The 26,335-nt window shown below is 29.5% G+C and overlaps 3 protein-coding genes across 8 annotated transcripts; 2 read left to right on the top strand and 1 right to left on the bottom strand.

The window, feature by feature from the left end:
- Nucleotides 1-1,295: 1,295 nt before the first annotated feature.
- Nucleotides 1,296-7,917, bottom strand: LOC105200130 (adiponectin receptor protein). Of its 5 annotated transcripts, none has more exons than XM_026137458.2 (8): nucleotides 7,522-7,917; nucleotides 7,188-7,391; nucleotides 5,217-5,480; nucleotides 5,040-5,138; nucleotides 4,310-4,481; nucleotides 3,748-4,145; nucleotides 3,496-3,660; nucleotides 1,296-2,988 (listed from the first exon to the last, which is right to left on the bottom strand). In XM_026137458.2, the coding sequence occupies exons 3-8, from the start codon at nucleotides 5,457-5,459 to the stop codon at nucleotides 2,854-2,856; spliced, it is 1,212 nt and encodes a 403-aa protein (XP_025993243.1). In that variant the 5' UTR covers nucleotides 5,460-5,480; nucleotides 7,188-7,391; nucleotides 7,522-7,917; the 3' UTR covers nucleotides 1,296-2,853. The 5 variants fall into 5 exon arrangements, with proteins under 5 accessions (XP_025993243.1, XP_011165836.1, XP_011165835.1 ...); XM_011167534.3 differs by having other exon boundaries at nucleotides 7,213-7,391; nucleotides 7,522-7,916; XM_011167533.3 differs by having other exon boundaries at nucleotides 7,213-7,388; nucleotides 7,522-7,916.
- A 376-nt stretch (nucleotides 7,918-8,293) lies between these two features.
- Nucleotides 8,294-12,102, top strand: LOC105200131 (tRNA-uridine aminocarboxypropyltransferase 1). The gene is made up of 5 exons (XM_011167540.3): nucleotides 8,294-8,470; nucleotides 8,650-8,931; nucleotides 9,681-9,821; nucleotides 10,305-10,494; nucleotides 10,927-12,102. The coding sequence occupies exons 2-5, from the start codon at nucleotides 8,704-8,706 to the stop codon at nucleotides 11,256-11,258; spliced, it is 891 nt and encodes a 296-aa protein (XP_011165842.1). The 5' UTR covers nucleotides 8,294-8,470; nucleotides 8,650-8,703; the 3' UTR covers nucleotides 11,259-12,102.
- Nucleotides 12,103-16,669: 4,567 nt separating this feature from the next.
- Nucleotides 16,670-25,804, top strand: LOC105200132 (shugoshin 2). Of its 2 annotated transcripts, none has more exons than XM_011167542.3 (10): nucleotides 16,670-17,249; nucleotides 17,333-17,519; nucleotides 17,609-17,751; nucleotides 20,342-20,489; nucleotides 21,213-21,451; nucleotides 21,972-22,032; nucleotides 22,111-22,235; nucleotides 22,560-23,716; nucleotides 23,797-23,904; nucleotides 24,610-25,804. In XM_011167542.3, the coding sequence occupies exons 2-10, from the start codon at nucleotides 17,420-17,422 to the stop codon at nucleotides 24,626-24,628; spliced, it is 2,100 nt and encodes a 699-aa protein (XP_011165844.1). In that variant the 5' UTR covers nucleotides 16,670-17,249; nucleotides 17,333-17,419; the 3' UTR covers nucleotides 24,629-25,804. The 2 variants fall into 2 exon arrangements, with proteins under 2 accessions (XP_011165844.1, XP_011165843.1); XM_011167541.3 differs by having other exon boundaries at nucleotides 16,670-17,302; nucleotides 17,389-17,519.
- Nucleotides 25,805-26,335: the final 531 nt, after the last annotated feature.

Here is a 26,335-nt window from a genome sequence, read left to right as displayed (position 1 = left end):
AATTAGAAAAGTTTATCTACATAATAAATTTTTCCAATAAATTTTTGGAAAAATTCCTCTACAACTGAGAAAATCCGTTAAAAAATTGAAAATTTGTGTTCTTTTTTGGAGCTTTTATAACTACGTTATCAAAATACCACGTAAAAGGGGTGACTTGGGGTAACTTTCGTACATCACTTTTCAAAATTTAAAAATCTTATTGCAAACTAATATTTACTGCTGTCACTGAGAAACGTGATTTATTAACTTTAAAATTGAAAGATATTACATAAACTTCCTGGATCATATTAATATAATAAATTAAAAATTAGGACTAATGTCATGTAAAAAGAGCAATTTTTCACCAAAAAAACCAATTTTTTGGAAAAATCGGAATTTATCTGATTTTTTCCAACGACTTGAAAAAGCATTCTTTTTTAAACTATAAACGTTATATTACATACTTATCCATAATGTATTCATTTAATTCTTTGAAAGTAATGTTATTACTTAACACCTCTGACAGTACAAAAATTGAAAAAATCATAAAAATATTTTTTAGATATGTTTTGAGCGTCTTTATAACATCTTTCAGACTTTTGTATCGTTTAGGATATATTATATCTTTAATTTTATTATATATATATATATATATATATATATATATATATAACAGTTAAATATAATTTCATAATAATAGTTATAATAATTATTAAATGCACGCAATTATTTTCTTTACGAACGGAGGCAAATATTTTACAAACACATAAATTTTTCAAATAAATTTTTCTACCCTTGGGAAAAAACCGAAAAAATCTGCACAGAAATTGAAAAAAAAACCGATTTTTCCGAACCTTTAAAACTATAATAATTATCAAAATATAAAATTTTTATAACAATAATAATAAATTTGATAATATTGTTATCAAATCCCAGCAAACGAAAAGGAATTTAAATTGAACATTGCAATTCGTTTTAATCCTCTTTAATTTATATCAAGTTTGCGCTAGAGTCCCGAAATATTTTTGGACTCGAATAGATTTAAAATGCGCTATTCATAGTTTTAAATTTGGATATATTCGTGTCCATATTATATTATTTTTGGATTCAAATGGATTCGAAAAATCTGAAGCACGAATTCACAAATGTCGAAGTGAATTTATTTCTATCCAATTTAATTCATTTTTGTCGAATTAAAATAGATAAGTTTAACATATTTATGTTGAGGTAGCATAGGATATAAGATATCTCACATAGTTCGCCATGTTGATTTTTTCCACTCGGTTCATAGAAGGTTAAAAAAGGATTAACAATCATCGGGAAAGATTCATTTAATTCTTTGAAAGTAATGTTATTACTTAACACCTCTGACAGTACAAAAATTGAAAAAATCATAAAAATATTTTTTAGATATGTTTTGAGCGTCTTTATAACATCTTTCAGACTTTTGTATCGTTTAGGATATATTATCTTAACGATCAAGAATCGTTAAGATAGGAATCATAAGGAATTGTAGTTGACTGACATTTTAATATAATTAGATCTCAAATTGTAAGTCAATCGTGTTTAATTGAAAGATTAAACATTATCCTTCTTCCTTTCTTTCAGAGTCCTTTTACATATAAAATTTTTTTATACACATCTGATATATATATATATATATATATATATATATATATATATATATAAATATTACCAGAATTCTATATATTAAGAATTTTGAATACAATATACAAATTAAAAAATAAGAAATGCATTTGAAAGAATTAGATTGATACATCACGTGTTTCATATGTAATATATATATAAAATGAAAATATGTATTAAACAAATTTCCATATACTATTTTAACAATGACTTTGTTCAAAATATATTACAGATTTCATAGTACTTATGCTACAAAATCATTCACATAGCAACGGTCGCTTCCTAAATCTTAGTCATACACACGTTTCGTTTTCGTTGCCTATTGTCCGTTTTTCATACTATATTTCTTGCATATTATATAAAATATTATATAAATTTTGCATAAAGATCTTTACTTTTTTTATCGAAGTACCCAAGACAGATCCAAATAATGCTTGGGTATTTTTAGTAATTCAAAAACAATTAATAATTTAAATCTCTATAATAATTTGTATAATTTAATTATAATTATTTATCTTGCTATAGTTATAACATATATACGCATAAATGAAGAGAGATTATATAAGGAAAAAATATATTTAAAAATATTCATATAAATTTTTAAGATAATTCCAAAATCTGAGAATACATCGCTATTGAAGCTTACATTGTACACTTTTGTCGGAATTTTATTTCACATTTACAGTATCCGAATTTGAAAGATTGTATCTTTTAAAATGATTATATACTTTCATATCTCGTATTCAGAAAAATTTAGAAAACTCTAGCTATAATACTGTATCTCACCGTGATTACGCAATGAAATTTTCTGTGTATAAGTTTTTGCTATTAATTAACGTGTTAAATCGTATATATAAAGAAATATATCAATCTCGTATTAATATATATATCCAAGTTGCATTGACTTTAAAGGAAGCTTAAATATATTCAACAATATCAAACCGCAAGCAATCATATAGACATCTTCAAAAAGTATAACTTCTAGCTTTAAAATAAAATAAATTCTATTAAATAAACAAGCAACACATTCTAAAATATGTTCTAACGCAAAATCTGGAATTATATATAAATATATCCATCCTATTTTTTACAATACATTTTATATCATATCTTTCCACAGCACAAATATGCTAGCGTAAGATTTAGGAATCTTTGTGAAGTCTTTTTATTAGGTTAATAAATGACATGAAAGTTATCAACAAGATGAAGGTATACACACGCGCAGATTTAAAAAGCCAACACCTGCGATGGATTTGTGCAGTCGCCTATTGTCATTCTATGCATTGCCATTTCCGTAATGCCATGGTAATGAACAAAAGCAGCTGCAATTACTAATACATGGAAGATTTGATGACTCTGAAACTAAAATTAAAATGTTAAAATATAATACGCGATATTGTTAAAATAATCTGACAAAATCTCAAACTAAAAAATTTTTAAATTTATAAAAATAAAAAATTTTTTTAAATATAAAAAAAACTGTCTATACAAGATATCTAATATGTAATAACTATTTTTTTCAAAATCATTCCTTGAAAAAAAAATTGGTTTATTTTTTGTTTTTATTATTAACAATTACGTTTGATAAATTTTCTAATCAATAAATCTCATTAAAAGAAATAAATTTTCTGTATGAAATTTTATTCCATCTTTTATTAGTGGCTAAAGCAAAATCGAAAAACAAGTCAGTTTTCAGGAGTTAATCTCACCTCTTCAAGATGAATTCAGGCAACAAAACAATAGCTTATTACATATTAGAATATCTTCTATGTATTGTTAAAGTTTCATAATTTTTAAAAATTTTGAGTTAGACAACTTTTCCTTCTGAGATTGAGTCATTATCAAAATCAAAATTTTAATAATGCTTACCCAAATGTCGAATTTTCCTGGGAAAAAACGTTCAGGTACCCTTAAAGCATAAAATAACGCGCCTAATATGTACAAACATCCCATTAATATTAACCATCCAAGAGATGCTTGGCTAATCGCCTTGAACCAACCCTCGGCAACTGCGTAATGTACAGCTGGTATTACCTAAATGTGCAGTAATAATATAGAGTTAAAAAATTATTAAAACATAAATTTTGCAGTGAGTTATAAATTATTGAAAAAACAACTTACCCCACTAAGTCCAAAACCCATAAAAACTCCAGCTCTAAGTGGACGATAGTTTGGTTCACCGAATCGTTCCCACAATGAAACCACAATACTGGTTATACCAAGGACAACCACCACAGACAGATATATTAACTTGGGTTGATAGTCGCAATAAAATCCGTAATAAAGCCATGGTACAAAACTACCCATAATAAGCATAGCTATGCCACAATAATCTAACTTTGAAAATAGCTTTCCCACACATTCACTGTGGCAATGAACTGTGTGAAAGGCAAATGACATTCCTAGGCAAATTATAGCACCAGCAAAGAAGGTACCAAATACCAATTTCTCTTCCAATTGAATTTCTATAGGAGGCTGTGTTAGAAAAAATATAGCTATACCAATAAAGGCAACGCAGCCTGTAAAGAATAAAAACATTTTTGTGAGCGAAATTGATAACCAAAATTCACAAAATATACTTAAAATAATATATGCTATATGTATGCCGTTTATTTTTCCGGAAGGTGCACATTGACATATTCAATGTTACTTAACACCTAAGCTTTAATAGAAAGCAACGTACCTAGTAAATGTGTCCAGATATTGCCGGTTTCTGTATGAATTCGGAAAATACTTTTAAAACACGCATAAAACGAGGGTAATGGTGGCCTGTGGCCAGCATGTAAGAAATCATTATCTTGCAACCATCTCGGCAGATTTCTAAAGTGACACTGTTTCCATGATGCCTCCCATACCTGCAAATAACATTTAAATTTGTAATTTGCTGCTCAACAATATCAAATAATGTAGATTAATTTCTAATTGCTACAATTAGCTTTTTCTTACATAGAAAAAGAGCATTCTGCTTTCGAAAATATCTTTATTTTTGAAATGTTAAAATATTGAGATTATATAAATAAAACACTTGTCTGCATGAAGAAATTATGAATAGTTTCGAGAAAAATATATTCTGATTATTCAATAATAATTTTCATGAGTTGAGAAGAAAAAATATCAAATAAAAAACAGCAATGTTCTCAAACCAATTTGAATTTTTTTATTATAACTATCAAAACAATCATATTATGCTCTTTAAATAACTATTATAATATTGAAATAAAAATATATTTTGCTGAAGTTTAAAATTATCAAATTCTTTAAAGGAGATTATAATTACAAGCAAGATTATCAATGTTTCACATATAAGCAAAAATATAAATGTCTCACTTATATCTATACAATGATTATTAAGAATGTATTAGTTTTAATTTACTGATGTTTGATACTGTTTTTTCTGCGTGGGCATCTTTTACCTTTCGGACAAATTCCTCGGCCTGCTCTGCTGCATTATGCGCTAGTGCACCTAGATCAATTTCATCACTCAGTACTCCTGCCTTCAACACTTCAGTCATCTGTAATACAAATAAATGTTTAATCAATTGACCGTTATAATTATATTCTTTTAAGGCAAAAGAAAACGACATACATACCTCACAATCCAGAAGATGATCATCTTCCGGCGTCGAAGGCAACGGACAGCCGACCCCATCCTCCTCTTCCCCCAGGCAACTTGCGTCATCATCTAATAATTCTTTAACCTCGTGTAAACCAGGTATCTCGCTATTTAATAATACACGTTCGCTCCATGGTATACGATGTCGCACTCCTTCTAATTCTGGTAAATTCTCTTCTTTCTCTTTGGCTTCCAATATGGCGTCCTCGTAGTGTAACATGATTTCAAGATAAATAGGTCACTGTAAAATACATTCGTTTCATCAGCAAAAAACACAATGTTCTATGATAAGGTCTGTCCTTTATTGCTGTATTATCCAGTAAATGGAAATAAATTTAATAAATTAAAAATATATAATCTATTTTAATTTATTTCAATACACTTTAGATTAAAGAATAGGAATTACATTATTTCAATCATATGTCATAAATTAAAATGGATTGTGATCCACAAAAACTTCTTTTGAAAGAATAGGAATCACTTTATTTCAATTCCATTTTATTGATTAAAATGAATCATATGGTATGCAAAATTTTTTTTTAACTGAAAAAATAGAAAACCCATACTTTTTATCCCTTAATAGTTTAAAATGGATTCAAGGAATTCTTGAACTTTAATTGAAATGAATTCAAAAAGAATTTGGTTTCGGTAATGACCATACAAATCTATTTTATTCCTTTCAATCCATTTCCATTTGCTAGATAGACTGCAAAACTATTTCACTTTTGCCAAATTTCAAATATATATCTTTCATTTTAAGTACAGTATGCACTAGTTCAAATAGAACAGACCTATTATAATATTCCATATTTATAAGCCTTGATATAAAATTTTAAGTAAAAGCTTGTGTAATAGGTGACGTTCACAATGTTAATTATATAAAGTACATAGACATAAAACAAAATAAAAAAATATATATATTGCCTATATTTATTTCAAGATAATCAAAATAAATGTATCTTATTGTTAGTTTACACAATTTCTTTCAGTCTAAATACACATTTGAAAAAAAGCAAAGATTAATAACTGACAATATTAATAGTATTCTAAATTGTATATAAGATGATTAATGATACAAGATGAAAAAAATTGACAAGCTGAGGACAATAATTTGCAATGTGAATCTATCCCAAAGTTTTTTCTAGTCTCAATACACGTGTGAGAAAAAAATTATAAAGGTGAATAATTGACAATATTAAATATTCTAAGCTACATATAAAAATGATTAATGATACAAGATCAGAAAAATTGGCAGGTTGATGATAAAAATTTACAACTTGAATCCATCCCAAAGTTTCTTACAATTTAAATATATGTTTGAGGAAATATAAGCAATGGAGTAAAGGAATACCTCTGAAAACATTAGATGATATTCTAAGTTGTATGTAAAGATAATTAATGACACAAAATCAGAAAAATTGACAAATTAATGACAAAAATTTACAACTTTAATCCATTCCAAAGTTTCTTTCAGTTTAAATACATATTCGAGGAAATAAAAGCAAAGGGGTACATAAATAAATCTGACAACATTAGGTGATATTCTAAGCTATATACAAAAATGATTAATGACACAAGATGAGAAAAATTGGCAAGTCAATGACAAAAATTAACAACTTGAATTGATTCCAACAACTCAAAAGTTTCATCCGATCTAGAGACACGTTTGAAAAAAAAAAAGCAAAGATGAATAACTGACAGTAGTTGTTCTAAACTGCTTGTAAAAATGACAAATGATATAACAAGATAAAAAAGTCTGACAAGTTAATGTATTGTAAAACGAGTCTGAGATCAATCGTGAATCGTCGATCGACGTTCGGAGAGAGAATGACCTCGAGTCATCGTCCTCGCGTCTTGCAAAAATTGTGCTCGCACCGTTACACAAATACAATAATTTCACGGAAGTATCGCACGACTACGTCTCAACTATGTAAACATGTGTTATTACATAAGACATGGCAAATTCGATGTACCGAACGTCCGTGCGGCTCGTACCGACTGGACTTTAACCTCGTCGAGGAGTCGCAGGGTAAATCTCTTTTTTTTTACAGCCTGATGCAATGTGCCGTTTGTTTTTTCTTTCTCGTCTAACGATCACGCGTCTCGGAGCGCGTGAATAAATTCGCGTGCCTCATTTCGCAGACACCAGCTGCTGAAAAAAAAAAATGAAAGCGTCGTGAAAACGCGCAACAGGCGTGAAATTTAACACTCCGCAAACCTACAGAACCAGTGTGGGATGCGATGACGTGTGTTAATACGAACATTAGGCTTCCAGTACGTACCAGTCGCACGACGATACTCTGGCACTCACATTCGTGTGGGCATGCTTTTGAAATGCTTTAGGCTCTCTGTACTATGTTTCACTTAAAAAAAAGAGACAAGTGTCGTAAGCACTTGCAAGTTTCACCCTGACCAGCGATATGCCTCAGTATGCCTAAAGTCCCGGTCAGACTGAGCGACAGAGATCGAAGCAGATCGAGGATTGTGAACTTGAGAAGTGAGGATTAGAATTTGACCAATCGGATAACCTTAATCTTCATTTGCACCGATTGATGTTTCGAAGCGTTTGATTGACCAATCGGAACAAAGAATTTTACGAATTGACTAATTAAAGAATACTTCGAAGCTTTTGTAACGTCAAGTGGATCCATAGAGCTTGCATTGATTGGATTGCAGCCAGGGGTCGGATCAACTGTATACCAAAAATTGAATAAAATTACAAAAGTGACCAAATTTACTAGATTTTGATCAATAAAATTCTAAATATTCCAGTAAATTAATAAATAATTGCAAATTAATAGCGTAATTAATAAATAAATAGAGCTTTTACAGGATGCATACGTTATTCGTAGCTAACAGCACTTTCGAGTGGTTTTATAACCTAACCCGAGTCGGATTAATGACGCCACATGTTCTATTTTAAGTTCTGATTGGATGATTCCAGCATATGGCATCGAAAGTTCTAAGGCTGCGTTCGGGAATACACACCGAGTGCTTCTGAGTATCATTTTATCCTTGTTTAGCATTCAGTAAACAACAAAGATAAAACGACACTCCAAGGCACTCGGTGTGTATTCCTGAACGCCGCCTAAAAGCATCGACAGGTGTCTCTTTTTTTTCTCTCTTCAAATCATAGATGTGAACGAGGCATAAATAAGAGAACATGAAAAGCAAGATCTCACTTTCCGTAATAAATGCATCGAATTTTTATTGCGTTTGTAAAAGAAAAGGGTAATTTTTGAATATGTAAACCTTCTGGTGCATATTCTCCGTAGGAGAATTTATAGTGAACTTTGTCATTCATGTTACTCTAAATAAAGGCTACAACACATGAAGACAGGAATCACTATTGCTAGATATATCTATTCAGTTTTGTGACGTTACCAGGTGTGTATGTGTTGTGTTGTTAGATTTATCATTATAAACAAATACCGATATTTCGAATTTCGATTACTGACGAAAATATGACGGAGCACACCGTCGAAATTCCTACCGACGAATTGTCGGAGTTGGAGGAGAAACAGAGAATGATCGATAGAGCGCCTTTTGATGGATTAAAAATTAAAGATACCAGCACATTAGAGCTGGTCCAATTTAGAAGTACATGCAATTTGTGTCACAAGTCACGGAAATTCTTCTGCTACTCCTGTTATCATCCTGTCATCCCACGCTTATATTATCCACAAGTGAAGGTATCATGATTGCTATGGATAATGGATATATATGACTGAACTTTTGTGTAATTAAATTTCAGATAGCACACAAATATTGTATGAATGTTTTATGAATATTTATTAAGCATATTTAATTTTATAGAATGTATGAAAAACATTGTTAAATATTAATAGTATATTCATAGCATATTTGAATGGCATAACTATAAACATTCTATGAATATGCACAGAATATTTTATACAACATTCCAAAAAATATTCTATGCATTTTTATATAGAACATTCTGCAAATATTCTATAAAAAATATAAATATCTCTTTGTAATATATATTTTTTGTAATATATGTATTCATATATAAAGTTAAACTAATGGCTTTGTTTAGCTTTAGCAGAAAAAGTAGTTCTGTAACTATTCTAAAATTCTTTAATGTAATTACTTATATATTTAAATTCAGTGAAGAAGCAAGAACAAGAGCTGGTCATATCAACAAATTTTACATCAGTTGCAAGTTTGTTATTTTTTTCTGTTGAACACACATTATTGGCACTAATCAATTTGAAATGACTTATCCATAATTCAAATATTTTTTTAATAGAATATATTTTATGTATATTCATAGAACATTATAATATCCCAAAATTTTTTTTTTTATATTCATAGAATATTTTGTGCTGTCTGGGACATATCTGTAATATAAGATCTACCTGTGTATTACTTCCTATTTTACAATTGTCCTATATTACAATTATTCTATATTTGTTTTCAGCTACCAATTAAAATCGACATTATTAAGCATTCTCGCGAGATAGATGGCAAAAGCACAGCTGTCCATGCTGCAATACTTGCGCCAACTGATGTAAAAATCTATACGTATCCGGATTTTCCAGAGACATTAAATAAAGAAGATGTAAGAAGTAACGATTCACTTTCAAGCCCTATGATTCCTAAGGATTGATTCTTAAGACCTAGCTTACAATAGGTATAGTAAGCCTTTAGTCTTTTGCTCTAGGTGTTATATTTTAAACTGTGACTTTTTTTCTGGCAGCAACATTGCTTTAATAATCTTGTAGACTCTAAGCTGTAAGGATGTACATGTCGTATCTCAAAGTGTTACAAAAAATTTTTTAATTTCATAGATTGTTCTATTATTTTATATGAGCATCTGTGTAAAATTTGAGCATAATTCTCTTATTGGTTTAAAAGTCATTTAATTTTATTTGCTTTTAGCTGATATTATGGAGCCAAAACATTCTTAAACGAGCTAGCTAGATTGTAACTAAAATTTAGAGCTTGAAACAAACTAACATTACAGGAGCTTAGAACAAAAAGCTAAAGGCTCCCTACACTTGTTGTAAACTGTCATTAACTTTTGATGAACATCATTTTTCAGACTGTATTGGTTTTTCCTTGCAAAGATAGCATGAAGAATTTAAGTGTTGAGGATCTTTTTACAAGAGAAGAGAAAAAATGCAATGCCTCAGTGAAAACACCTGAGACTGTGTTTCCTATAAAAAGAGCCATTTTCATTGATAGCACATGGCAACAAACAAAATCAATATACAAAGACCAAAGATTGAGAGGTATGTAAAAGTAATCTTTAATTTTTATGATCATCCTGGTGAAAAAAGTTTTTCTTAGATTCTTCACATAATTTTTCAGAATTTTAAATAAAGTAAAACAGAATATTTCACATTTTCTGTATAATTTTTTAATTTTAGAAAATTTCTTAAATTTTTTATAAAACTTGGAACACTTCAGAAATGTTAAGAAAATTTATGTTCTAGAATTCTTTATTTATATGTTGTCTGAAACATTATAAGATTTTTAAAATTTCTTATTTTATAATTTCCGAAGAAAATTTATAAAATTTGAAGAAGTTTCAGATATTTTTAAAAAATTTTTTATAAATTTAAAATATGGAAATTATGATAATGAAAATTTTTTTTGTCAGTATATTACATGCAAATCTTTTGTGTATTACAAGAACTTACACTTTTATATAATTGAAACAGAACTACCTTGTGTCATATTAAAGTCAAGGATTTCTCAATTTTGGCGTCATCAAAAGAAAAGTCCGAGATGGTATTTAGCAACAATTGAAGCAATTCATCAGTTTTTAGTGGAATTACACACATGTGCCCTTGGAGTGGATGAAGATTATGATAAGTTTGATTCATCGGTAACAAATTATTTAGACAAAGATGTAATCAATAGTGAAGAGATGATGCAGAAGTACAATGGACAGTATGACAATCTTTTATACTTCTTTAAGTTTATGTATGACAAAATTCATTCCATGTACAATCACAATAAGTTACAGGCTTATAAAAGACCACTCGCATAACCATATTTTTTTCTTGTATTAATAAGTTTGTTTGCATTTAATCAAATACTAATAATATTTACATTATGTAAATAATAATATTTACATCTCTGCAAAACCTATTCTAAAAAATTGAGATACATTATTCGCTTATAATTATATGAAGAAGATATTAAATTCAATGCAATTTCACAAAATTTTAAAGAACAGTTCTAAATCATAATTGTGTAAATATTTCGAGATTCTTATTTTCTAAAAATATGTGACAAGATATGTATTTTTTAATATTTGAAAATATGTTATCACTTTTTCTTTTTGTAATTAAAGAGCAAAGAATGTAACAAAAAATAAGGACAGTATTTTTTAAATATTTTATATTATAATGTCAAACATACTTTATTCTTATAGAAGAATGTTAAAAACTTTTTATATTATATTATTGTAAATTATAAACATCAAATACTTGTGTGTGTGTGTGTGTGTGTGTGTGTATATATATTGAAATTTAAATATCTATATATATTTTATAATATAGATAATACTATTTTATATGTTGAAATGTTAAACATATTTGGTCAAATTGATTTCCCAGGAAACAGAAATGGATTCATATGGTCATTGCCGAATCCAAACTCTTGATTTTTTTAATTCATTTCAATCCAAAAAACGTTTCCGTGAATCCTGCAATCCATTTTAATGTATGACATAGGGTTGAAAAGATGTAATTGTTATTCTTTAATCCAAAATGTATTCAAATGAATTAAAATGGATTACATATTTTCATTCCATTTAAATTCATTTCTACTTATTGGGTTGTAACATTTGTCTATTGTCCTCTCTTAATAAACTTCTTCCTTACAATTTTTATAACGAGTCAGTAATTAACTGTATAAATACTAAGGTTGCGCAATACATAGAAATAATAAAAAAAAGGGAATTACAAAATGGTTTATGATGGATTGTAACAAAAATTTATGGGGATTACCAATATACACGGGATATCACGATATTGTACGAATATTCGTACGATATCTAGAATATTCATAAGATATTTTGTGCTATTAGGGCATATGCAAGTGTCTTTTTTATTGAAAAGTTTTCATCGTGAAAATCGAAACGCGTTAATTATTAGGCTTGTTTTCTATTCCTGCACTAGACTGCACTGGAACGTTCCTTCTTGCTTTCGCTAACTTTGAAACATCTATCTATTTCATTTTAAGTGTACACTTATTTAGAGAGTTCAGGAACAGAAAACAAACGGATAAATGAACCGCTTGAAATCAATTTAATTATACCAATAGCCCACCACCACTCACAGTGGCCGATGCCTAGAGTTTTTCCGTTGGTTGGGTTAGATAAGTCAAGTCAAGATGATTGGTTGGTGGGCTATCGCACCGTGCGCTATCCGATGAGTAAGGGCCAGTTTCACAACTTAGTTTAACCGGAGTTTAAACCTTTAAACTTGGTTTACGGTAAATATTGTGTTCCACAACTGTCTTAAACCTCGGTTAACGTTGTTAAACTGCGGTTAAAGTTGAACGGCGAAATTCGGGCGTTTAAAGTAGATAACCGAGGTTTAATACTGCAGCGCCACTGCTTTCAATAATCTTTCGAGTATTGTACTTCATGGCTGATATCTCCACGAAATTGTAAAAAGGTTATGTTGCAAGATATGGCTCTGGAATATATGTTATCGTCATCTGACGATGAAGATTTTGTGCAAATAATAAATCGACGCCCGAGAATAATTAGAAGACGACCGTCATATTTTGAAGAATTTGATGACATTGATTTTTATGCTCGATTTCGCTTAACCAAGGAATCTGTTACTGCAGTCTTAAGAGAAATCAAAGAAAAAATTTCTCATAAAACAGAACAGTAAAAATAGTTTTGTAATATTATTAAATTAGTACTTATAGATTACATACTATGATTACGATGACCATATATGTGTTTTTCCAAAGAACAGTTTTTTTTTATTTCGAGTGGCTGTCTTTTAGATTTATTTATTTTTTTCAAAACTCAATTTTGTCTTTTATTCTAATCTGTTGTTCTTTATTTTATGAGAAATTTTTTTCTAATTAGTGTTCCAATGTTTAATGTACTTAATAAAGTGTAAATTTTTACAGTAACAATTGAATTTAATTGTTTAGTTCAAACTGATTTGAAAACATGTAAGAAGAAAACTTTAAAACTTTTAAATTTGTTCATTATTTTTTGCCTTGGTGTATAGAACCTGTAATATCTCATTCCCTACTTTTCGGTAACAACCAATCACACTACTTGTTCTAGAAGAAAGATAAGTCTGTTGAAGTTTCTTCGCATAGATTATAGGTTTACGTAACCTAGAGTTAAAATCTGGTTGTGAAACGCGATAGAAGTTTAACCGTGGCGTTAAACTTGACGGTAGTTCAACTAAACTCGGGTTAAACCCAAAGTTGTGAAACTGGGCCTAAGTCCGTGAGTAAGCAACTAAAATTTTCTCTCTTACACTAGTGGACAGTGTTACACAATAGGTCTGTTCGAGTTGCTTGAAATCTCCAAAAATTTTTGCACTCGAGATGAGATAAATATATATTCGATCGTAAGAAAGACAGAGACGACAAAGAAATTAATTCAAAAAGGGCAGCAACACGAAGAAGCCTAGTGTCGACTTGTGTCATAGCTGGAAAGCACCCACTGCCAGTACTGAAAATCTATAGTTCACGTTACGTATACTATAGATTTTCAAGTATTGACAGTAATGTTAAAATGCAGCTTATATATTCCGAGTAAAATTTTCCCCACGGACGGCGCGGTGGAATGAGGGCCAGTTTCACAACTTAGTTTAACCGGAGTTTAAACCTTTAAACTTGGTTTACGGTAAATATTGTGTTCCACAACTGTCTTAAACCTCGGTTAACGTTGTTAAACTGCGGTTAAAGTTGAACGGCGAAATTCGGGCGTTTAAAGTAGATAACCGAGGTTTAATACTGCAGCGCCACTGCTTTCAATAATCTTTCGAGTATTGTACTTCATGGCTGATATCTCCACGAAATTGTAAAAAGGTTATGTTGCAAGATATGGCTCTGGAATATATGTTATCGTCATCTGACGATGAAGATTTTGTGCAAATAATAAATCGACGCCCGAGAATAATTAGAAGACGACCGTCATATTTTGAAGAATTTGATGACATTGATTTTTATGCTCGATTTCGCTTAACCAAGGAATCTGTTACTGCAGTCTTAAGAGAAATCAAAGAAAAAATTTCTCATAAAACAGAACAGTAAAAATAGTTTTGTAATATTATTAAATTAGTACTTATAGATTACATACTATGATTACGATGACCATATATGTGTTTTTCCAAAGAACAGTTTTTTTTTATTTCGAGTGGCTGTCTTTTAGATTTATTTATTTTTTTCAAAACTCAATTTTGTCTTTTATTCTAATCTGTTGTTCTTTATTTTATGAGAAATTTTTTTCTAATTAGTGTTCCAATGTTTAATGTACTTAATAAAGTGTAAATTTTTACAGTAACAATTGAATTTAATTGTTTAGTTCAAACTGATTTGAAAACATGTAAGAAGAAAACTTTAAAACTTTTAAATTTGTTCATTATTTTTTGCCTTGGTGTATAGAACCTGTAATATCTCATTCCCTACTTTTCGGTAACAACCAATCACACTACTTGTTCTAGAAGAAAGATAAGTCTGTTGAAGTTTCTTCGCATAGATTATAGGTTTACGTAACCTAGAGTTAAAATCTGGTTGTGAAACGCGATAGAAGTTTAACCGTGGCGTTAAACTTGACGGTAGTTCAACTAAACTCGGGTTAAACCCAAAGTTGTGAAACTGGGCCTAAGTCCGTGAGTAAGCAACTAAAATTTTCTCTCTTACACTAGTGGACAGTGTTACACAATAGGTCTGTTCGAGTTGCTTGAAATCTCCAAAAATTTTTGCACTCGAGATGAGATAAATATATATTCGATCGTAAGAAAGACAGAGACGACAAAGAAATTAATTCAAAAAGGGCAGCAACACGAAGAAGCCTAGTGTCGACTTGTGTCATAGCTGGAAAGCACCCACTGCCAGTACTGAAAATCTATAGTTCACGTTACGTATACTATAGATTTTCAAGTATTGACAGTAATGTTAAAATGCAGCTTATATATTCCGAGTAAAATTTTCCCCACGGACGGCGCGGTGGAATGAGGGCCAGTTTCACAACTTAGTTTAACCGGAGTTTAAACCTTTAAACTTGGTTTACGGTAAATATTGTGTTCCACAACTGTCTTAAACCTCGGTTAACGTTGTTAAACTGCGGTTAAAGTTGAACGGCGAAATTCGGGCGTTTAAAGTAGATAACCGAGGTTTAATACTGCAGCGCCACTGCTTTCAATAATCTTTCGAGTATTGTACTTCATGGCTGATATCTCCACGAAATTGTAAAAAGGTTATGTTGCAAGATATGGCTCTGGAATATATGTTATCGTCATCTGACGATGAAGATTTTGTGCAAATAATAAATCGACGCCCGAGAATAATTAGAAGACGACCGTCATATTTTGAAGAATTTGATGACATTGATTTTTATGCTCGATTTCGCTTAACCAAGGAATCTGTTACTGCAGTCTTAAGAGAAATCAAAGAAAAAATTTCTCATAAAACAGAACAGTAAAAATAGTTTTGTAATATTATTAAATTAGTACTTATAGATTACATACTATGATTACGATGACCATATATGTGTTTTTCCAAAGAACAGTTTTTTTTTATTTCGAGTGGCTGTCTTTTAGATTTATTTATTTTTTTCAAAACTCAATTTTGTCTTTTATTCTAATCTGTTGTTCTTTATTTTATGAGAAATTTTTTTCTAATTAGTGTTCCAATGTTTAATGTACTTAATAAAGTGTAAATTTTTACAGTAACAATTGAATTTAATTGTTTAGTTCAAACTGATTTGAAAACATGTAAGAAGAAAACTTTAAAACTTTTAAATTTGTTCATTATTTTTTGCCTTGGTGTATAGAACCTGTAATATCTCATTCCCTACTTTTCGGTAACAACCAATCACACTACTTGTTCTAGAAGAAAGATAAGTCTGTTGAAGTTTCTTCGCATAGATTATAGGTTTACGTAACCTAGAGTTAAAATCTGGTTGTGAAACGCGATAGAAGTTTAACCGTGGCGTTAAACTTGACGGTAGTTCAACTAAACTCGGGTTAAACCCAAAGTTGTGAAACTGGGCCTAAGTCCGTGAGTAAGCAACTAAAATTTTCTCTCTTACACTAGTGGACAGTGTTACACAATAGGTCTGTTCGAGTTGCTTGAAATCTCCAAAAATTTTTGCACTCGAGATGAGATAAATATATATTCGATCGTAAGAAAGACAGAGACGACAAAGAAATTAATTCAAAAAGGGCAGCAACACGAAGAAGCCTAGTGTCGACTTGTGTCATAGCTGGAAAGCACCCACTGCCAGTACTGAAAATCTATAGTTCACGTTACGTATACTATAGATTTTCAAGTATTGACAGTAATGTTAAAATGCAGCTTATATATTCCGAGTAAAATTTTCCCCACGGACGGCGCGGTGGAATGAACGTTTTAAAACCTAACCCAACCTATGAATACTGACCTTCTCGGGAATACTCGACCGTGATTGATGGAATTTGCTCGTATCTTTTACACTTTTCTGTGTATAGTGTGGTACGGTCCAGAATCTAGTTCTTTTCTTGTGCCATTGGCCCTAAATATATCTTTTTGCACTCTTTGATAGTTTGATATTGTTTTGTTATAACGTCTGTCGCGAATAAGAGCATAGATAGAGGTTAATAGAGAGGTGCCACAGGTATTTGGTTGGTGAAATGTGAAAGAAGAAAATCTTCAAGATTTGTGCGATTTGTGTACACAAGAGAAATTGAACTTACACATTACAATAGCACATTTTTCCTTGGACGAAAGGAAAAGGGAACACCCTTATGTCTACCCTGTCTACCCTTATTATTAATAATAGATGCGGGTTAAAGTACAGTACTAGAAGAGTATTTTTTGTCACGATGTAATCGTTGGAAAAAATAGGTAATAGAATTTTTATGATTAAATTTTCAGATTAAAGGAAATCTCTGTGTGACTGACTTCATTCTTTACACATTGTCTGTATGTAGATCGTTGAATCAAGATATTAAATAATACAACATGGCAAAAATGCCAATTCGAAAAGTCAAGAGGGTCAGCGTATTGACTAAAAGGGCGCAGTGTTTGGGAAAACACTACAAGGAGCGATCCTATAGACCATGTGAGAAAATTAGATTTTTTTATCAACTGTTCCATCTTGTATTCTCTTTGGCACACAATTGTTTTACTAACAAAATTGTTATTTCCTAGTGTATGAGAAATTGAAACACAACAACAATTACTTAGCCAAGGCGCTCTCAAAAGAAAAACAAAACAGTCAGGCATTATTCACACAAAATGTAGAACTAATTGGAGAGATTCAACAGTTAAATCTAGTATGCAACACACGAAATGTAAGTATTGTTCATATTAACAAATTACAAGACAAGTTTACTTCACAAAACAAATTTTTCAATTTTTTGTGTCAATTCTTTAATTTTATTTGTTTCATAAATGTTTTCACTTACATTTAATGTTTAATTAACTTGCCAATTATATATAATTATCAATTTAAATGGTCAGTATGATAAATTTTAGTTAAATAAAAATGACAAAAGTTTATTAAGTTTACTAAAATCATTGACTTAATTTATACCAACTTATATACTATATTTGATCTAAACACAATAAACCATGATGATGTAAACAGTTGTAAACTTATTTGGATCAGATAACTTGCAACCTGACCTATCTTGTATAATATAATTTCAATATAATAAATTTTTTCAATACAATACCATTACAATACAATTTTCAAATAGACTAAAAAATTGATGTAAAGAATACCAGTAAATTCCAGTAGATAGGATTATATGAGGACTAAGGCTATACCTTCATTATGCATCATCTACAATAGACTTAAGCCTTCAGCCATAATGAGCTTTTTACAATAAACTATTAGTCGGTGTCAAGTTGTAAGCAGTAAGAATTGACCAATCACAGTTGAATGCGAAGAGAATATTTGACTGTGATTGATCAATTCTTATGGCTTACAACTTATGACACCAACTAATAACTTATTGTAGAAAACTCATAAGGTTTAAGTGAGGTTGCATAATGTAAACTAAGTCTTTGATAATTATGTATGTAACTGCTATAATTTATACATATGCACGTGCACACACCACCATCCACACACATGCACATCCACATATATACACACAAGTTTGCTTAATTTGGCACATTTATGTAATACCAATATAATCAGTGTGATAAATTTTAATTGAATTAAAATCATAGACACTTATTTTTATCAAAATCAATGGTCACGTATAATTTATAAATTAAACAAACTTATAAAACATTATACATATATTTTTTAGAGTAACTTTGGTATACTATAAATGCCGCTTGCTCAAGGCGATGAAGTTACCAGTTTTACTGATAAACTCGATTTACACACGTACGATTTACAATGCATACGTGTGATTTACGAAACATCAACGGACTTCTACTACTACATCGAGATTTCACATACACATGTACACAATTTGTCAAACATTCTATTCTCTTAAATTAGGCTTCCCGATTTAATTCTACCGCTTCAACATTATTCATTTATTTATTTTACACTTGGCTCTGCCTTTATTTTGTGTAAATAATCCGCATAATGTTTCCACGAAATAAATATATCAGTGAATTGACAGTTTTGGTTGCCATATTAAAGTAAAAGTTGATGAGAAAATCTGTAATTTTAAAATGTTTTCTTATTTTTTTACAAAAAATAAACTAGAACTGTATACATTAGCATGTGCATTTTAATTTTGTAAAAGAAATTATATTTCTCTAAAACCAATATGAAGTATACATAACTTCTTTAATAAAATGGTATTTTTGTTGGTAATACAAACAACTTCAGCATTAAGGGGATCCTGAAATCTATCCTGTTTTACCAATTAAACGCAATAATTTTGTAACAACTTTTCATATGTATTGCTCTTACAGATTTAGAAATCTTATTTCAGAATTAAAGTATATACATGTTTGCAGTATGCTCTTTATGTAGAGAATAAAAAGTTTTTTTTAATTTGGATTTGTTTTGTCATTTGTTATATGGCATCCAAAACTCAAATGATAACAATATTTGCTTGATATAAAAGATCTATAGTTTGTACTTATGAAATTGGAAAGTTTTAAACACTCATCCAAACATGTAGATTACACAAATATCGAGCTTTTATAATTAGATTTAGACATATAATTCAATACAAAAAGGTTTTACGAAAATTTATTTATATATAGGGTGATTAATGGTAAAAACAGCTATCTACCATAAGAGATGACTTACCGACTGCATTCTATGTAATTTATATGGAGTAAAGTCAGTAAGTATCTTTTATGGTAAATAGTTGTTCCAACCATTAATAATCACCCTGTATATGCGTACAATATTAATGCAGTAGTATGTAATGACGTACTGATATTTCATAAATCGTATGTATTGTAAATCATATATGTGTAAGTCGTTGTTCAGTCAGTAAAATTCACAACTTTAGCATCCTTTTAAGAAGATGATAGGACAGGCTTCAGGTTTACCTTAAAACTCAATTTATTAAATATTATTTATTCTGTTTAAAAAAAGTGAACTATATCGATAAAAACTTGATACTGTCAATTAATAATGTATTAATAATAATATATTAATAATAATATATATTTATAATATATTATTTGTAGTATTTTAAAATCTTGCTGAGCTTATAGTCTATTATTGTTGTAATTTTTAATCTAATCGTGATGGTTTTTATTCCAGCTTTCCAATCCTTTTAAAAAAGTAGGGAAATAATTGAATACATATTTCATAGTTTTTCATAATTTTGAATTATTTCTGAAATATAGGCGATAGTAACAAATTTTGTAGACACCCTGTATATATTGATTTTTAATCCACAAGTATTTTTTATAGTTTTTAGTTTTTTAATTTAAATTTATTATCTGTTGCAGACTGTAATTTCTAATGTACTGAGTAATGCAAAAGAAATACTGAAAATGTTGGTCACAATGACTGGATACATGACAAATACTATTTCCATGTGCCAAGAACTTGTTACTTCCAATACTGCTGTAAGACTGTCATCTACTTCAACTGGAAGTAAGGAATGTATTGATACTGCTTTCTTTTTCTCAATTTAAGGCTTTTTTTAGCTTTTTCTCAGAAGTATAGTGAGAAAGGAACTCCTTAGCATTATACACACGTATATTTGTGTGTGTATACATCTTATAGATGTTACAAAATGAAAATATTAACTTCAAATATTAGCAGAGTATCAATAGATAGTGTGCGATCATTGCGCAGAGAGTCGTGTGTCTGCTGATGTCTGCTCTCTGTGTAATTAGTTCTATATTTTATATTATATATTTAAATCAAAATCTCTCTTTAAGTTCATAACTGAAGTTCGTGATTTCTATTTGATGCATGTTCATGCATACTCCAACTGTCTTGATAGAAGTACTCTTGGTTGTTTGCCATTGCAAATGCTGCAAGCATGAATTTCCGCGAGAGATGGTAATCAATTAAAACTTTGATTTATTCTGGGTTTGAACTTCAATCATTGACACAAAGTAGATACACAACTCTTATGCTATGATCAATATTATTATTATATATTATACAATAATTTAGTTAAATTTTAGTCAAATTTTACTAAGCAAAGTATAATAAAATTTTTTAAAGCTTTACGATGTTCTACAACAATTCTTTTGAGAATAAATTCTAAGAAAAAAAATTCTCACTGTGTACTCATATTATTATACTATACTTATATATAATAATTATATTTATTAGAATATGTATTTACATTGGAATATATTTCAGGAAAAGAATCATCCAACAGACTGTCGACAAAATCACCAGCTAAAGGTGTAGTAAAACCTATGGTGAGCGGCCACACTATTACCAAACCTACAATTAATTTAAGTCGAGTTAATATGGAGAGTATTAATAATATATCGAGACTGAGTGACATACAAGAAGCAACTACCCCTACTAGAAGTACAGAAATGAACGAGACTAGATCACCAATTATTTCTTTGCCCTCTACACCCTTGAGATATGTACGTATGCATTTATTTTATATCATTATTTCTTGTACATATACATATGAAAGTTATTTGCATATACATACAGATGTTCAATAACAGAGAGAAGAAAATTTAAGGAATGATTCCAGTTGATAAAATTGCACGAAAATGAAGAATAACAAAATGCAATTAAAGCTTCATTTTTTAATTAAGAAAGTTTAAATATTGATGTATTTTAGATACTTTTTACATAAATAAGTATTTAAATATTTAGAATTATAAAATTGAGAATAACAAAACTTCGATAGAGGTTTGGTTTTTTAATTATAATGTTTAAATATTCACGTGTTATAAGCACTTTTTACATAAATATTTAAACGTTTATAATTAGAAAATAAAGCCTCTATCGCAATTTTGTTATTCTTGATTTTTTATTCTATTATCTAGAATTCTTAAATTTTCTCCTATCTGTTGCCGAATATCTTGTGTACAATCGAGCTATATAAATTTAAAAAAACAAAAATAAAATTTCTAAATAACATAATTATTTTAGGAAAATGGTCGTACGTGCAGATTGCCAGAAAGATTAACAATTTCATCACCTCGAGTTAATGGTATATTTGATCCTTAAGCATAATAGAAGTATCAATCAATTAATATAATTATTAACATTTGTTAACATACACTTACAGCAACAGACGAACAAAGATTAAGAAGAAGAAGGAGAAGCCGCCATTCAAAACGATTGTCAGTATCTTTTTCGCGATCGCGAAATAGATGGTCCAATGAAACTCAGTCAAGTACGGGACATGTTGACGTAAGTGATATTACAATAGAATTTAAGAATATTTCTAAATTATTACAATAATCGCAATTTATTAGTATTAGAAGAATTGTTTTATTCATGTGATATAATAGTAAAATAGTTTGTCTAATATGACTTGTGCTCTTCCCTGCATACACAGAGAATCTTTTATTACGTATCTTTAAAATTACGATAATCGTGAGATAACATAAACATTGAAAAATTTTACTAAAATTATAGGAAATACTTTAAATAGTAAATTTTACTAAAATTACAAAAATAAAATTCTTAAATGTATCATGATGTTAACTGTTTTTATTGTATTATTTTCCGTAGATAATTGGCACCAACATTGACATCGAAAATCAGGAGAGTAATGATGGTACGGCTCATAATCTATCAGACAGAATAAATGCGATGTCAGAGTCACAGGTGTCTGTCAACGAAGAGAATAAAACTCAAGCAGACGTGTCAAAAAAAGAAAAAAGTAATGTACAAATAACAAGTAAGGTCTCTAACAAAGATTTTAATCGGAGTGCGACGGAAAACCCGAAACTATCGCAAAATAATACTCGAACTTGGGAGGAAGAAGATCCTCTGGAAGGTCCAAGTTGGTTGTTCGACAATACCATGCCATCGCGGGATAATGAGCCAGAGGAACTCGAGTCCATTAATGACTCCGATGTTAACAACAACACATCACAAATAATGATGGACGACGATTCCAGCGTTACGGAAAGCAACGAAGAGATATCGAACACTACAGATACGCCACCATCGGAGAGAGACGCGGCGCCCATTGTCGATGGTTCCGACTCTAACTCTTCTTATCACGAAGCAGATACTAGTATTAACGAGCTACTTCCGGCAGCGAATGTGTCCAAGGAAATGCGTGAAAGGAGTTCTGATAGCGATGATAGTAACGCAGATGGTACGATGAAATTCACAAGATTCGTGACGCTGAGACGAGGGCCCTCCGAAGTGCCGGAAGAGTCAGAAGAAGACTTTACCTTGATGTTGCGTTCACCAGTGCAAAATATGCAATTCAACATTAACGAGTTTCGATTGCCCGTTTTGGAGGAATCCAATGTAATAAACAACTCCGCTGTTAAAAACGAAAATGACACCGAATTAACCGCTGCGATACCAAACGTTACGAAAATTCCGGTGGAGTCTGTGTCGAATCGAAGCTTGAACGAATCTGACTACAATCACATCACGATAAAAGTGCCGTTAATTGTAATTAATGATCACCAGAGAACGGCGACATCGCATAAGACAAAGCATTCCAGTAAAAGCGTTAAAAAATTGAATACAAAAGTGCGAACGAGTTCCACGGAAAAATCTTCGACTTCATCTAATACAAAGAAATCGAGAAGCAGTCTAAAAAAAAGTCGAGATCCGAGCATGGCGAAAGTCGTATTGGAGAAGCTCAATGAATCTCATGTTAAATCGGGAAGATCATCCAATGATACTTCTATTAACAATCTAACGTACGTAGAATTATAAATTATTGCAAGTCTATGAGATTTTTCTTTTGTAAGTCGTACTTTTTCATATCCTTGATTTGCAGGAAAGACACGTCCGATGAAGATCGAGACTCGGAAAGCAGCACTTACACTTCAAGTCGTCCTAGACGAAGAAAGGCACCGGTGAACTTGAAAGAACCTAAATTGAATAAGTGAGTAAAAATTCTACTTAGACAAGAATATTCCTTAAAAGAGAATTTTTTCGTAGAATTTACCGTCAAAATTATGGTAGTTGTAGAACAATCATAGACTTTGAAGAATTTTACTATTAATAAATTTTAATGAAATATATAAATAAAATTGTACTAAATTTGATTAAAATCGATTAGAAATAAACAATATCCATATACGTTCTTGTTGTAATTCGTGAATTTTTATTTAAAAAATTTGTGACATTGTTCTATATAAATTCGCATTGTGTGTTTTATATTTCGAATTTTGTATTTCTGTAATTTATAATATAAACATATGACATATAATTATCTACAATGTACAGTGATCTGGATTATTATATTTAATTTATTTCTTTTTAATATTTTCTCAAATTCAATATTCAAAACTTTAATAAAATAAATTTATTTCAAAGCTACAATAAAATATTTTCTAATTTTATTTGGAATTTTGAATAACATTTTTGGAAAATTCGGAAATTCTCAGAAAATTTTTTTCAAAATTTGAGTAAATATAATGTAATCTTCTGCAAAATTCTGTAAAAATATAGTGTAATCTTTGAAGTCTATATTATCCCATGTTATCATTTTTGAGAGTAAATTTTAAGAGAAAATTTTTTCTGTATAGTAGAATTTGGTTTAATTCGATTATATTTGACATGAAACTATGTAAACTTTTTTTTACAGAAAACTGAGACGAGGATAAAAAGAACTGATATGTGTTATCAAGATTTAATGAAAGAATTGTTATTAGTATTATCGACATCGACATCAGTATGATACTGCTAAAATCTTTTCCATATCTATCGAGTTTCAACAGAGTAATATAAACAAATCTGTACTACAAATTATCTGTATTATAAATTATCCGAATAGCTGTTAAATTTCTAAATTAATTGTATTTGTTAGTTGATATCTTGGGGGAGTCAACGATTGATTCGACTGACCTAATAGTCTCGCGGGAATGTTACATTTCCGATATATTACTTCTTCGACTGATACATCATACATACTATAATAGGCCTGCTGTATTTTAAACATTAATACGTACATACGCATCATATGCCATATATCTTCCTTCTACAGTATTATTGGTACATTATCATATTCGTTTATATCTTATTAGAATTATTTTAATAAATATAATTACAGCGTAGATTGAAAGTAAATTGTTTTGCTTCATCCTCTGCTTTAACATTTAATTCACGATTACAATATTCGTTTTCTTATATAAATAGCGTATTATTTAATATTCAATATTTCTTTATTATATATATAGTTAAGTGTGCGAATTAATACAATGTTATTTTATTCGATGTCTTATAACTCCGTTTTAAAATGAAATATTTTCCTGTTCTCTTGCAGTTTATAAATGTGTACCATTAATTGTAAGTACTCAAAACATACTTTGGTAAAGCAAGCGATTTAATTTTGCGAAATAGCAGTGTAAAAATGCTGCTGAAGCTACGGAAATGATTTATTGCGCTCTGGATAAAGACATAGTGACATATAAAATGTGCGAAAAAATGAAACAGAAATTTTGGAATAAAAATTTTGATCTTTCAAATCAAGAACGTCCAGACCAACCAAAAAAGTTTGAAAAGGAGGAATTCAATTGTTAAATGAAAGTTTTGCTCAAACTCAACAAAAGTTTTTGTTACAACTGGGAGTTACCTACCAATACACATCTTATTATCTACATCAACTCGCAAAAATTCAAAAAGCGGATAGATGAAATTCGATAATCTTAGAAATTGTATATTTTTTTTCCAAATTTTTTCTGATTTCTACTAAGTCGATGCGTTTTATTGTTGTCGACAATTAGGCATACGTATTGTATAATATGTACATTTTTTTAAAATATACTTGTAATCAATAGTTATATCTGCACAAAACAAAATCATCATTTATTGTCTCGTACACAAGAATATAAAATCTTTAAAGAATATGATAATCTTAAATAGACATAATTCTTGTTTACATAAAGAAATTTTTTATAGTTTTATTACACACAAGAAAAACATTTATCTTTTTTCAACAATAATTTTTATAAGTCGAGTGGAAAAAATATCAGAAGATAACAATATCTTTAAACTAAAAATTAGAAATTTTTTAAACTATTATTAGCAAAACAATAATATTGTGCTTTATAGATTACTATTTGAAATATAGAAATAAAAATCTAACAAAATATTTTGCTGAAATTTAAGATTATCAAACTTTATAGATTTTATATTCTTGTTTATTTATGAAAGCTGTATTGTATTACTTTTTTCGGTGTATTTTTAATCTTTGTGTTTTCACATTAAGTTATATCATAATTACATATTATAATTATATGCATTAACAGTGGAACTCAAATCTTATTTATTTCGTAACATTTAAAAAATATCTAATAATCGAAGTGTCAACA

The sequence above is a fragment of the Solenopsis invicta genome, chromosome 4, assembly GCF_016802725.1.
Source record: "Solenopsis invicta isolate M01_SB chromosome 4, UNIL_Sinv_3.0, whole genome shotgun sequence".
NCBI classification, from domain to species: domain Eukaryota; kingdom Metazoa; phylum Arthropoda; class Insecta; order Hymenoptera; family Formicidae; genus Solenopsis; species Solenopsis invicta.
The sequence above is the reverse complement of the archived record's forward strand: the minus strand, read 5'-3'. Positions and strand labels throughout refer to the sequence as shown.